At 45.6% G+C, this 15130-nt stretch overlaps 1 protein-coding gene across 3 annotated transcripts in view; it reads left to right on the plus strand.

Annotated features, from left to right (window-relative positions):
- Positions 1-15130, plus strand: part of LOC124001118 (doublecortin domain-containing protein 2C-like) — a 46483-nt gene that overhangs the window by 19688 nt on the left and 11665 nt on the right. For 2 of the 3 annotated variants that reach the window (XM_046307692.1, XM_046307690.1), the window contains exons 7-11: positions 459-618; positions 2217-2317; positions 2468-2584; positions 3563-3664; positions 11534-11612. In XM_046307692.1, coding sequence (XP_046163648.1) covers positions 459-618; positions 2217-2317; positions 2468-2584; positions 3563-3664; positions 11534-11612 — 559 coding nt within the window. The remainder of the gene's footprint in view (positions 1-458; positions 619-2216; positions 2318-2467; positions 2585-3562; positions 3665-11533; positions 11613-15130) is intronic. The other variant, XM_046307691.1, reaches the window with a different exon arrangement.

Below are 15130 nucleotides of genomic sequence, written 5' to 3' on the forward strand. Positions count from 1 at the left end.
CTGCCGTCTTCTCTAAGAATAAGTTATTCCCTGCAACTCCCTTTCCCTTTAAGCTTGTTGGGATTTTCATTGTTTGATCTGGCTTGATAAATAAGATGAATGCCGTTAGAAATTCATGGCTGCCCTGTTTCATCAATAAATTATTAGTTTGCTGTGCTCCCCAGTGATTGATAGGTTCTGCATGGGATGTATTGGAACCAAATGAATTCAATACAGTGGGAGTCACTGGGGAGCCACAAAGCATATCAGCTCATGAAACATTGAGGTCAATGGAAAATGTAAAAAACAAAGAGGGGAAGAAAGGGAAGGGGGTACAAGTTTTGTACTAAAGCACATTAGACGTGTAACACAACATGTTTTAGCCTTTGAAAATAACAAGAAATAGATACATCTCAGTGAGAAAAAAAACTTCCGTGGACTTCGGTTCAGATTCGATCCATGGTCTTTGCTTTGTGTAGTTTGCTCACACAGGCTCTGGAGATGACCTTGAGCACACAGCCAGGGGCCATCCCAAGAACGCCACAGAGTCTTACTTCTACGCCAAGCCAGAGAAAGAGAGAGAGACAGCCAAACAACAGAGGCAGGTGTCCAGACTCCCACTTCTTTACACAACGGGCGGTAAGTAGAGCATTTCCTATAGAAATGTCTTCCAATGTTTCATGTGTGTATCACTGTTTCGCTACGCTCCCCCTCTCTGTTCCTCGCTCTCTGTGATATCAATTGAACCTGTTGTTTTTGTTGAAGGGAAGATTTTCTTAGCACTCGGTGTGTGCATGTGTGGATAGAGAGAAAGCAGAGGCATGTGGAAGTGTGAAGAGCTTTCTTTGAATTCCCAACCTGTTCTCCAAAATCGACTTCGTACATCAGGGGAACAGAACAGGTTTTCAGCCTAAGGAAGAATGTAACTCTTTACGCTGTGAATATTAAACCAAACTAAACTTCAAACACTATCCAGTGCTCTAAATCATAGATTCATTCAATCAGGCCATTTTGTTGAAAATGGATCCAGAAAAGTCTTATTAACTATGCTAGGAAAACAAAATGCTTCGTATTTTCTCTTGATTGGGGAATCAAAACAATCATAAGTTATTCATCACAATAATATAGCGGAGAGATCATAAAGCTGACAAAATCCTCTGTTAGATTGATGGTATTTAGCATTGCGGCAATTACACAGTTTGATTGTGATACGTAAGCTATACGATACATAGTAATTGCACCAGTGGCCTTAGACGCTCAACTGTTCAATAGTTATTATGCCGGTGTCTCTTTACAGTGTCCGGACCAGAGATATACCATGACATCATACAATGAGTAATTGCCACCGTTTTAGCATCCTGCCATCATTTCACATCACACATTACAGCTGAGCCAGCAGTATCCTATGTGATGGAGTTGAATTTCCTTTCCTCCAATCACGTTGGGACAGCGCATTAGCGCCTGACTGGCTGTCTACATCCCCTGCAGACCTGGTTATGAGAGAGCTCCTCTCACAAGTCTCTGTACACTTTTTGGACACTTGATCATCCCCTGGGGGCAAGAACCCTCCTCCTCATTAACTCATTACTAACGGTTGAATAAAATCCATAGGCTTCCTCTTAACTACATCAATCTGGCCTCACACACAAAAGCATGCATGCATGCAAACACAGACACACACATCACTCTTACCGCACAGGGACAATCAGGGCCTATCAGGCAGTGGCTCGGAGCACTGTTGGCAAGCATTCGCTGTCAATCGCAAGAGAGGAGGCAAAGCTTTCGGCAGCAGATTTTCATCACTGGCTTTTTTTCTGAACTTGATATGGAAGGATTGATCCCCGCTGCACTCTGTGAAATCCAACACCGCCACACCGTGCAACATGCTTCAATTTGGTGACGTCCTACTGTAGTTGGTGGCAACACACAGTTACTGAACAAAGTTCAAATGACTCTTGGTCCATATGTTATTTTAAACACAGACACAATTATATTTATTTACTACCAAAAGACAGTGTGGTGCGCATTACTCAAATGCATCAAGAGTCACTGTCAGAAACTGCTGTAGGAACATATCCTCACGCAGGGAGGACAAACTTGTAGCGGAGATGTCTTGGCTTACACTTGGCTTGCACTCTAAATTAATACATTTTTTGACATGATCACTTCTGATGTGAAGGACAAATGGGAAAGAGAAGGAAAAAGAGGAGGTAATTGTGATCAATCACTTTTCTTAGAAGGCAGTGTGTTCCGTGCGAAAGACAAAAGAAGTGAAACTGTGGGAGCAGCTGAGGTCCAGGAAGATGGCAGAGTGATGGTGGACCTGCCAATTGACCAGGTAAAAACCAACCTTCATCATCTGCAATACCTGTAGCATATGGGTATGGCTAGTTGTAACTGACCATCAACAGACGACAAGATCAGTAATACAGATGTATGTTGAGCGGTAATTAGTTAGGAGATGGTTCCCCTTCCTTTCCCTGCCCAGGTTGAGGCCAAGGTAGTCCCGGAGGAAGAGCAGTATGTCCGTAGGAATTCTAGGCCGGCCGGTGAGACCCAGAGTCCCTACAAAGCCTTCCTCCAAGGCTCTGATGCACCCAGGAAGGTCAGTGGACTGGACTGCCACGTGGACAGTGTATGGCATTTTGGAACGAAGGGAATAAATTAATTCATGAATTAATGCATGGCATGGAATTGAAGAGGCAACTCCGGGATGCTGGCCTTCTAGGCAGAGTTGCAAAGAAAAAGCCATATCTCAGACTGGCCAATAAAAATAAATGATTAAATTGGGCAAAAGAACAAAGACACTGGACGAAGGAACTCTGCCTAGAAGGCCAGCATCCCGGAGTCGCCTCTTCACTGTTGACATTGAGACGGGTGTTTTGCAGTTACTATTTAAGCTGCCAGTTCAGGACTTTTGAGCCGTCTGTTTCTCAAACTAGACACTAATGTACTTGTCCTCTTGCTCAGTTGTGCACCGGGGCCTCCCACTCCTCTTTCTATTGGTTAGAGACAGTTTGCGCTGTTCTGTGCAGGTAGTAGTACACAGCATTGTACGAGATCTTCATTTCTTAAGAAAAAATAGGCTGACGAGTTTCAGAAGAAAGAGTCTCTGTTTCTGGTCATTTTGAGCTTGTAATCGAACCCACAAATGCTGATGCACCAGATACTCAGCTAGTCTAAAGAAGGCCAGTTTTATTGCTTCTTTGATCAGAACAACAGTTTTCAGCTGTGCTAACATAATTGCAAAAAGGGCTTTGTAATGATCAATTTGCCTTTTAAAATGATAAACTTGGATTAGCTAGCACAATGTTCCTTTGGAACACAGGAGTGAGTGATGTTTGCTGATATTGGGCCTTTGTACGCCTATGTAGATATTCTATTAAAAAATCTGCCGTTTCCAGCTACAATAGTCATTTACAACATTAGCACTATATTTCTGATCAATTTGATGTTGTTTTAATGGACCAAAAATGTGCTTTTCTCTCAGAAACAAGGACATTTCTAAGTGACCCCAATCTTTTGAATGGTAGTGTTGATAGGGGTTTAACAAGAGTTTTCTGCGTGTGTGTGTGTGTTCCAGGCCTCGGCCCCCTCGTCTGGTCGCGGGGAGTCAGGTAGAGGCACTGGTCTGACCAGCTCCAGAGACGGAGGACTAAAGTCGCCGCTGGAACCTGAGCCACAGGTACACACACAACACACACTGAGCTTATCTCCTGCTAGCAGAATGAGCAGAGTGATGCCTACTAGACTGGGGAAATGCAGCGTTGGCCCATCTTATTATATAACTTGTGTTAGATCCTTGTCCCTTGCATATTCTAGTTATTATGTAGGTCATAAACAAAAGTTAGAGTGCTGTGTATACAGATGTTTCTGCATGGATGTGTGGTTTAGTGTCGCATGGTATACCGGTAGCACGGTAATATCACGGTACCAAAACATTATGATACCAACATTTTTAAATACCGTAGTACCGTTTCATTTGATATACAACCAACCTTTTCAGCCCTACCGATTTAAGAACCTGCTGGGGCCTGTTAGAAAATGTTTATGAAGTCAGTTTTGTTTATAGATTCAGTTTAATTGAAGCAACAGTCACTAACTAGTCTGTTGTATGAGCAGGTCTAATAATATCCACTTCACTTTCATGCGCACATCACGTGGCAACTGTAATCAACCAGCCCTCACTCACCTGCTTCCCTCAGCATCCCCTATGAGCACTCACTCACCTGCTTCCCTCAACATCCCCTACCAGCCCTCACTCACCTGCTTCCGTCAGAATCGCCTACCAGCCTTCACTCACCTGCTTCTCTCAGCATCCCCTACCAGCCCTCACTCACCTGCTTCTCTCAGCATCCCCTACCAGCCCTTACTCACCTGCTTCTCTCAGCATCTCCTACCAGCCCTTACTCACCTGCTTCTCTCAGTATCCCCTACCAGCCCTTACTCACCTGCTTCCCTCAGCATCCACTACCAGCCCTCACTTTCCTGCTTCTCTCAGTATCCCCTACCAGCCCTCACTCACCTGCTTCTCTCAGCATCTCCTACCAGCCCTCACTCACCTTCTCTCAGCATCCCCTACCAGCCCTTACTCACCTGCTTCCCTCAGCAACCACTACCAGCCCTCACTCACCTGCTTCCCTTAGCATCCACTACCAGCCCTCACTCACCTGCTTCCCTCATCATCCACTACCAGCCCTCACTCACCTGCTTCCCTCAGCATCCCACACTCACCTGCTTCTCTCAGCATCCACTACCAGCCCTCACTCACCTGCTTCTCTCAGCATCCCCTACCAGCCCTTACTCACCTGCTTCCCTCAGCATCCCCTAACAGCCCTCACTCACCTGCTTCTCTCAGTATCACCTACCAGCCCTCACTCACCTGCTTCCCTCAGCATCCCTTACCAGCCCTCAGTCACCTGCTTCTCTCAGCATCCCCTACCAGCCCTTACTTACCTGCTTCCCTCAGCATCCAATACCGGCCCTCACTCACCTGCTTCTCTCAGCATCCCCTACCAGCCCTTACTTACCTGCTTCCCTCAGCATCCAATACCGGCCCTCACTCACCTGCTTCTCTCAGCATCCCCTACCAGCCCTCACTCAACTGCTTCTCTCAGCATCCCCTACTCGCCCTCACTCACCTGCTTCCCTCAGCATCCCTTACCAGCCCTCACTCACCTGCTTCCCTCAGCATTCCCCACTCACCTACTTCTCTCAGCATCCCCTACCAGCCCTCACTCACCTGCTTCTCTCAGTATCCCCTACCAGCCCTCACTCACCTGCTTCCCTCAGCATCCACTACCAGCCCTCACTCACCTGCTTCTCTCAGTATCCCCTACCAGCCCTCACTCACCTGCTTCCCTTAGCATCCACTACCAGCCCTCACTCACCTGCTTCTCTCAGCATCCCCTACCAGCCCTTACTCACCTGCTTCCCTCAGCATCCACTACCAGCCTTCACTCACCTGCTTCTTTCAGCATCCCTTACCAGCCCTCACTCACCTGCTTCCCTCAGCATCCCACACTCACCTGCTTCTCTCAGCATCCCCTAACAGCCCTCACTCACCTGCTTCTCTCAGTATCCCCTACCAGCCCTCACTCACCTGCTTCCCTCAGCATCCACTACCAGCCCCCACTCACCTGCTTCTCTCAGCATCCCCTACCAGCCCTTACTCACCTGCTTCCCTCATCATCCACTACCAGCCCTCACTCACCTGCTTCCGTCAGCATCCCACACTCACCTGCTTCTCTCAGCATCCCCTAACAGCCCTCACTCACCTGCTTCTCTCAGTATCACCTACCAGCCCTCACTCACCTGCTTCCCTCAGCATCCACTACCAGCCCTCACTCACCTGCTTCTCTCAGCATCCCCTACCAGCCCTTACTCACCTGCTTCCCTCATCATCCACTACCAGCCCTCACTCACCTGCTTCCCTCAGCATCCCCCACTCACCTGCTTCTCTCAGCATCCCTTACCAGCCCTCAGTCACCTGCTTCTCTCAGCATTCACTACCAGCCCTCACTCACCTGCTTCTCTCAGCATCCCCTACCAGCCCTTACTTACCTGCTTCCCTCAGCATCCAATACCGGCCCTCACTCCCCTGCTTCTCTCAGCATCCCCTACCAGCCCTCACTCAACTGCTTCTCTCAGCATCCCCTACTCGCCCTCACTCACCTGCTTCCCTCAGCATCCCTTACCAGCCCTCACTCACCTGCTTCCCTCAGCATCCACTACCAGCCCTCACTCACCTGCTTCTCTCAGTATCCCCTACCAGCCCTCACTCACCTGCTTCCCTCAGCATCCACTACCAGCCCTCACTCACCTGCTTCTCTCAGCATCCCCTACCAGCCCTTACTCACCTGCTTCCCTCAGCATCCACTACCAGCCCTCACTCACCTGCTTCTCTCAGCATCCCTTACCAGCCCTCACTCACCTGCTTCCCTCAGTATCCCCCACTCACCTGCTTCTCTCAGCATCCCTTACCAGCCCTCACTCACCTGCTTCTCTCAGCATCCCCTACCGGCCCTTACTTACCTGCTTCCCTCAGGATCCAATACCGGCCCTCACTCACCTGCTTCTCTCAGCATCCCCAACCAGCCCTCACTCACCTGCTTCCCTCATCATCCCCTCAGAGAGGTTAAAACATGACCCATATTACCTGAGAAGCATTCTTTTATTTTTTATCGGGAGTCGCACGCATTTTATATAATTTCACAAACCATGCCGCAGGCTGTTTAAAACTAATCCTGGGTCGCTAATTATTGGTTGATAACAAACACCATTGTTCAGTCATGATACCTAGCTAGCTAACAACCTGGTAACTTGACAGTAGTTTTAGGCACATTTGATTTACACAGGAAGAAAGGAAAAGGGTTTGCTACTCATGAGATGTGCTTCAAAAGGTAGGATTTATATAGGCCTAATGTAAGCCTAAACTACATCAAAATCTATTTATTTCTGCTGCTCCTTCAAATGCCCAACATTTTAAATGTCGGGAGCAGTGTGTGTGTTTGTGGGAGAGAGAGATTGGTGTGTTTTCATGAGAGTGAGGGAGACAGTGTGTCAATGTTAACTGAAGAGTAAAGGTTTCATGCAGTGTTTTCCCCTCACTGACAATGATATGCAGATCATTATGCATGTATATTCATCCTTCCAATCCTCCAGCCAAATTTTCCTTAGGGAGTTATTTAGTCGTTCAGTTTTATTGTTATTCTTTTGTTTTTTATCCTCTGTGTACTAAATTTGTTTTGTACTAAATAGTTCCGTTTTTATTTTCATTGTTTTTATTAGTTTTTTCCCTATGAAGTACATTGTGTTGCATTCCATGTCTGAAATGTGCTGTATAAATAAAGTTTGATGTGATTTGAAATCACAGGTAGGCCTTTTCAAATATGAGATAATCAGCCGTTATATGCAGTATTCCGTTATACACTGAATAGTGTGAAGTTGAATTCAATGTGTTGTATACAGTGGGGTAAAAAAGTATTTAGTTCTCCCACTTAAAAAGATGAGAGGCCTGTAATTTTCATCATAGGTACACTTCAACTATGAACTTGTTATCAGTATAAAAGACACCTGTCCACAACCTCCAACAGTCACACTCCAAACTCCACTATGGCCAAGACCAAAGAGCTGTCAAAGGACACCATAAACAAAATTGTAGACCTGCACCAGGCTGGGAAGACTGAACCTGCAATAGGTAAGCAACTTGGTTTGAAGAAATCAACTGTGGGAGCAATTATTAGGAAATGGAAGACGTACAAGACCACTGATAATCTCCCTCGATCTGGGGCTCCACGCAAGATCTCACCCCGTGAGGTCAAAATGATCACAAGAACAGTGAGCAAAAATCCCAGAACCACACGGGAGGACCTAGTGAAAGACCTGCAGAGAGCTGGGACCAAAGTAACAAAGCCTACCACCAGTAACACACTACGCCACCAGGGACTCAAATCCTGCACTGCCAGAAGTTTGAAGTTTGCGTCTGAAGTTTGCCAGAGAGCATTTGGATGATCCAGAAGAAGATTGGGAGAATGTCATATGGTCAGATGAAACCAAAATATAACTTTTTGGTTAAAAACTCAACTCGTCGTGTTTGGAGGACAAAGAATGCTGAGTTGCATCCAAAGAACACCACACCTACTGTGAAGCATGGGGGTGGAAACATCATGCTTTGGGGCTGTTTTTCTGCAAAGGGACCAGGACGACTGATCCGTGTAAAGGAAAGAATGAATGGGGCCATGTATCGTGAGATTTTGAGTGAAAACCATCAGCAAGGGCATTGAAGATGAAACGTGGCTGGGTCTTTCAGCATGACAATGATCCTAAACACGCCGCCCGGGCACCGTAGGAGTGGCTTCGTAAGAAGCATTTCAAGGTCCTGGAGTGGCCTAGCCAGTCTCCAGATCTCAACCCCATAGAAAATCTTTGGAGGGAGTTGAAAGTGCGTGTTGCCCAGCAACAGCCCCTAAACATCACTGCTCTAGAGGAGATCTGCATGGAGGAATGGGCCAAAATACCAGCAACAGTGTGTGAAAACCTTGTGAAGACTTACAGAAAACGCTTGACCTCTGTCATTGCCAACAAAGGGTATATAACAAAGTATTGAGAAACTTTTGTTATTGACCAAATACTTATTTTCCACCATAATTTGCAAATAAATTCATTAAAATCCTACAATGTGATTTTCTGGATTTTTTTCTTCTCATTTTGTCTGTCATAGTTGAAGTGTACCTATGATGAAAATTACAGGCCTCTCATCTTTTTAAGTGGGAGAATTTGCACAATTGGTGGCTGACTAAATACTTTTTTGCCCCACTATAAGTGTGAATTTGAGTGACAGGCTTTTGAAGAGTGTTTAGAAAACCTGAGCAAGCGTCCGGGGAACAGGGCGAACAGGATGCTAGGCCACAAACAATTTGACCACGTTATTGCGATACTACTCGGTATTGTGACACTTGGCCTGGTATCGTATTGTTTCTAGAAATTGTACTCATTTTAATACACGTGTTCTGGCCTTATAAACTTTAAAGGAATTAAAATGGGGAGCCTCATAACAGTGATGAATGTACACAATACTTGGGTGATATTACTATTCCATGTAATTGCATTCAGCTTTGGAAATGAGAAGATATTGAGTCTTATTTAGGCAATCAATAACAGTGAACATTTTGTTTAATGAAAACGATCATTTCAGCCTATTGTAATCACACTTTAGTGAGATGTTTTGGTGTGATGATGATTCTTGCAGTGGTATGCACATTTGTAATAAAGATATTCTTATCAAAATCATTATTGACTTCGGGGGAGTTATTACCCTGTTAAGGACCCTGTTAAAGATCACTAGCTTTATTCATTACTTATCGCATTTACTCATGAATGAATATTGCTGAATCAGAATGGCTATAGATTCTTGGAATGACCATTAGATAATGGGGAATAATGATATCTGGACTCAGCTAATTTGTGGTGTTATCTCACCACTACTGCACCAAACAACGTTTGACTTGACTTGCTGCAGCTGACAAGAAGTCAGTCTAATTGTAATTGGGGTATTTACACTTCTGTCCAAAATTCAATAGATACATCTACAGTGAGTGGTTTGAAATAGGGTTGGATGAAATTCACTATAGCAGTAAAAAAGATACTTTATTTTATTAGTGTTAGCACAGGGAATTGCTGCTTTAAAAGCAAGGTTTGACTTCATGAAGTTTATTGTCGTAATTAGAGAAAACCCAAAGCATATTAATGTCACCCCTGGTGAATATATTTAATGTGTTTTGTAGCTACATTTTATGGGCTGAGATTTTTATTGGAGATTATATTATCAATATTATTTATGGAAGCTTCGACAGCAGTCAAACTCAGAGCTGATATTCTGGCCAAACAACATATTAATATTACTTACTTCTCTCCCTTTCTCTCTCCCAGTCTCCTTATGAAGATAAGCAGAGTGTTTCAGTCTGTCCTGCTTCTTCATCATCTAGTGTGAATGATAATAAAACACTATGGCTATGACTCATAGTTGAGCTGAGTTTGAAATAGATTACATCCCAGTCTGGCCACGCTTGTGAAATACCTCTCATGTCATATATATTGATGACCAAATTCAATTACATGATTGCATTCTCAGCCAAAACCTCTTCCCCCTCAGTTTAAATGATTCATTGCATTGGATTTAAATAGTGAATAGTTACAGTGGCAAGGTAGAGGTAATATTTGAAGGAGCTCCGCTAGACAACATAAAGTGTTATTAGAATCAGCATGTTTGTCTGTCTGCCAAATGGTGACACACAATGGCTCTTGGGCATGACAACAGACTTCTGCAATAGACTGATGCGAAGGCCAGAACAGGGCAACGATCTTCTTTTTATTTTTTTGTATTTAACTAGGCAAATTAGTTAAGAACAAATTCTTATTTACAATGACGGCCTAACTACTAAAGTAGTTTGTTCATGTTTGAGAGCTTGAGCCAATCACAGACTGAGCCGACTGACTGATCCACAAATAATAACGAGCAGTTATCTCGAATCCAAGGTGATTTGTAGATCAGTCATTGTGCAGACGCTGACTGCAATGAAGTCGATCTCAAACATGATCATTGCGTTAAATTGACATGAGTTGTTTCCTGATGGGTCTTTTGGAACACCTTCAGTTGAACATACTGTCAAATGTGTTCTCTTTATTTATATACAGTTTTCCTTTAACCTAGAAACGATGTAGAAATAGTTATGGTCCGCTGAATGTTCATGCATGTTGAACAAAGGTAGAGTTGAATGAGCTTGTGTAATTGTCTGTTTTTAACAATCGTTTGTTTGATTTAACGATATTGGCTGATTAATCAGCCGGTCAGCTAAGCATTCTTTCTTAATTAATATTGTTAGAAATGCCAATAGGACTAGGCATGTTTTATCAGTCGTCTTCCTCTTAAGAATTTTGTGATAAGAAATCAAATAGTTATCGATCTTGCCATCGACCTCCACTATTCTTTACCAATGCAATTCCTTTTAATTTGTCTTGTCCTGTTTTCCTGCCTACTATTCCCCTAGCTTCTTAGGTTCGCTATTTGTAAAGCTTCTGCTCTCATGCAAGGTCAACAATAATCAACCCCAGACAATGTCACTGGCTTCTGCAGCAACCAGGGTATTCCTTTGGGGCTCTTAGGGCCCGCTGCATTCTACCATTCAATTACTGTTCATTAGACAGTGTACAGCCATTAATCAAACTGAGATGTTCTGCTATTCTTCAAAGGGCCATTGAACCAGGGAGGAAAAACACTGGCTGTTTATCCTTGTTTCCTGTTCTGAGATACTGTAGGAGCACAAAGAAGACACTCTGGGATTCCCACTCGATATGTCTGTTTTAAACTTCTCCTCCACACTACAGTCTCGGAATGTTAGATGAATAAACAGAGAGTGCTAGAGATATACCGCAGTATTAGGAGTCAAATAGATAATTTGGAGTAGTAACTTGACAGATTTAGTGAATGCGGCCCGTATGCATTGAATCTGACTGGATATGATATGAGGAACTGATTTATGTGCCTGTGTTCCAGGAGACTAAAGAGGAGGTGGAGGCAGTGTCGTCCTCAAATCTGTGCGGAATACGGTCACGGATGTCCAAGTTCTTCAAGGGTAGGTTAATCAAAGCAGAGGAGCACCACAAGCTAATCGCCCCACGTTTCCTCCACAACACAATTGAACATAATGCGACCATAAGAAACCATAGAGAGACAACGAATACTCTCAGAGTTAGCCGGTTTCCCTGTTGGCATGTCACCTAATCCCCAACTGCAGCTCTGCACATCTGGGAGAGCTACCGTACTTTGTGGTTACCTTGTGGTTGAGAGGTTGATTTTAGTATTAAAGTTGCACTCTACAGAAATCGCTCAGCAAATTCCTGTTTGCTAAACCTACCCTGATGTTGCAAACTGGAAAACATTTATCCGGAGGCTGCATTCATTGTAGCTGGGGATTTTAACAAAGCCAATCTGAAAACAAGACTCCCTAAATTTTATCAGCATATCGATTGCGCAACCAGGGGTGGTAAAACCTTGGATCATTGTTACTCTAACTTCCGCGACGCATATAAGGCCCTGCCCCGCCCCCCTTTCGGAAAAGCTGACCACGACTCCATTTTGCTGATCCCTGCCTACAGGCAGAAATTAAAACAAGAGGCTCCCACGCTGAGGTCTGTCCAACGCTGGTCAGACCAAGCTGACTCTACACTCCAAGACTGCTTCCATCACGTGGACTGGGACATGTTTCGTATTGCGTCAGATGGGAATATTGACGAATACGCTGATTCGGTGTGCGAGTTCATTAGAACGTGCGTCGAAGATGTCGTTCCCATAGCAACGATAAAAACATTCCCTAACCAGAAACCGTGGATTGATGGCAGCATTCGCGTGAAACTGAAAGCGCGAACCACTGCTTTTAATCAGGGCAAGGTGTCTGGCAACATGACTGAATACAAACAGTGCAGCTATTCCCTCCGTAAGGCTATTAAACAAGCTAAGCGTCAGTACAGAGACAAAGTGGAATCTCAATTCAATGGCTCAGACACAAGAGGCATGTGGCAGGGTCTACAGTCAATCACGGACTACAAGATGAAATCCAGCCCAGTCACGGACCAGGATGTCTTGCTCCCAGGCAGACTAAATAACTTTTTTGCCCGCTTTGAGGACAATACAGTGCCACTGACACGGCCTGCAACGGAAACATGCGGTCTCTCCTTCACTGCAGCCGAGGTGAGTAAGACATTAAACGTGTTAACCCTCGCAAGGCTGCAGGCCCAGACGGCATCCCCAGCCGCGCCCTCAGAGCATGCGCAGACCAGCTGGCCGGTGTGTTTACGGACATATTCAATCAATCCCTATACCAGTCTGCTGTTCCCACATTCTTCAAGAGGGCCACCATTGTTCCTGTTCCCAAGAAAGCTAAGGTAACTGAGCTAAACGACTACCGCCCCGTAGCACTCACTTCCGTCATCATGAAGTGCTTTGAGAGACTAGTCAAGGACCATATCACCTCCACCCTACCTGACACCCTAGACCCACTCCAATTTGCTTACCGCCCAAATAGGTCCACAGACGATGCAATCTCAACCACACTGCACACTGCCCTAACCCACCTGGACAAGAGGAATACCTATGTGAGAATGCTGTTCATCGACTACAGCTCGGCATTCAACACCATAGTACCCTCCAAGCTCGTCATCAAGCTCGAGACCCTGGGTCTCGACCCCGCCCTGTGCAACTGGGTACTGGACTTCCTGACGGGCCGCCCCCAGGTGGTGAGGGTAGGCAACAACATCTCCTCCCCGCTGATCCTCAACACGGGGGCCCCACAAGGGTGCGTTCTGAGCCCTCTCCTGTACTCCCTGTTCACCCACGACTGCGTGGCCACGCACGCCTCCAACTCAATCATCAAGTTTGCGAACGACACAACAGTGGTAGGCTTGATTACCAACAACGACGAGACGGCCTACAGGGAGGAGGTGAGGGCCCTCGGAGTGTGGTGTCAGGAAAATAACCTCACACTCAACGTCAACAAAACTAAGGAGATGATTGTGGACTTCAGGAAACAGCAGAGGGAACACCCCCCTATCCACATCGATGGAACAGTAGTGGAGAGGGTAGCTAGTTTTAAGTTCCTCGGCATACACATCACAGACAAACTGAATTGGTCCACTCACACTGACTGCGTCGTGAAGAAGGCGCAGCAGCGCCTATTCAACCTCAGGAGGCTGAAGAAATTCGGCTTGTCACCAAAAGCACTCACAAACTTCTACAGATGCACAATCGAGAGCATCCTGGCGGGCTGTATCACCGCCTGGTACGGCAACTGCTCCGCCCTCAACCGTAAGGCTCTCCAGAGGGTAGTGAGGACTGTACAACGCATCACCGGGGGCAAACTACCTGCCCTCCAGGACACCTACACCACCCGTTGTTACAGGAAGGCCATAAAGATCATCAAGGACATCAACCACCCGAACCACTGCCTGTTCACCCCGCTATCATCCAGAAGGCGAGGTCAGTACAGGTGCATCAAAGCTGGGACCGAGAGACTGAAAAACAGCTTCTATCTCAAGGCCATCAGACTGTTAAACAGCCACCACTAACATTGAGTGGCTGCTGCCAACACACTGTCATTGACACTGACCCAACTCCAGCCATTTTAATAATGGGAATTGATGGGAAATGATGTAAATATATCACTAGCCACTTTAAACAATGCTACCTTGAATAATGTAGGGTAAGTAACATTATATATCTCATATATATCTCATCTCCCGTCTGGATTACTGCAACTCGCTGTTGGCTGGGCTCCCTGCCTGTGCCATTAAACCCCTACAACTCATCCAGAACGCCGCAGCCCGTCTAGTGTTCAACCTTCCCAAGTTCTCTCACGTCACCCCGCTCCTCCGCTCTCTCCACTGGCTTCCAGTTGAAGCTCGCATCCGCTACAAGACCATGGTGCTTGCCTACGGAGCTGTGAGGGGAACGGCACCTCAGTACCTCCAGGCTCTGATCAGGCCCTACACCCAAATAAGGGCACTGCGTTCATCCACCTATGGCCTGCTCGTCTCCCTACCACTGAGGAAGTACAGTTCCCGCTCAGCCCAGTCAAAACTGTTCGCTGCTCTGGCTCCCCAATGGTGGAACAAACTCCCTCACGACGCCAGGACAGCGGAGTCAATCACCACCTTCCGGAGACACCTGAAACCCCACCTCTTTAAGGAATACTTAGGATAGGATAAAGTAATCCTTCTCACCCCCTCCCCCCTTAAAATATTTAGATGCACTATTGTAAAGTGGCTGTTCCACTGGATGTCATAAGGTGAATGCACCAATTTGTAAGTCGCTCTGGATAAGAGCGTCTGCTAAATGACTTAAATGTAATGTAAATGTAAATATGCATATGTATATACTGTACTCTACATCATCGACTGCATCCTTATGTAACACATGTATCACTAGCCACTTTAACTATGCCACTTTGTTTACTTTGTCTACACACTCATCTCATATGTATATACTGTACTCGATACCATCTACTGTATGCTGCTCTGTACCATCACTCATTCATATATCCTTATGTACATGTTCCTTATCCCCTTACACTGTGTATAAGACAGTAGTTTTGGAATT

The sequence above is a fragment of the Oncorhynchus gorbuscha genome, linkage group LG17 (genome assembly GCF_021184085.1).
Source record: "Oncorhynchus gorbuscha isolate QuinsamMale2020 ecotype Even-year linkage group LG17, OgorEven_v1.0, whole genome shotgun sequence".
NCBI lineage: Eukaryota > Metazoa > Chordata > Actinopteri > Salmoniformes > Salmonidae > Oncorhynchus > Oncorhynchus gorbuscha.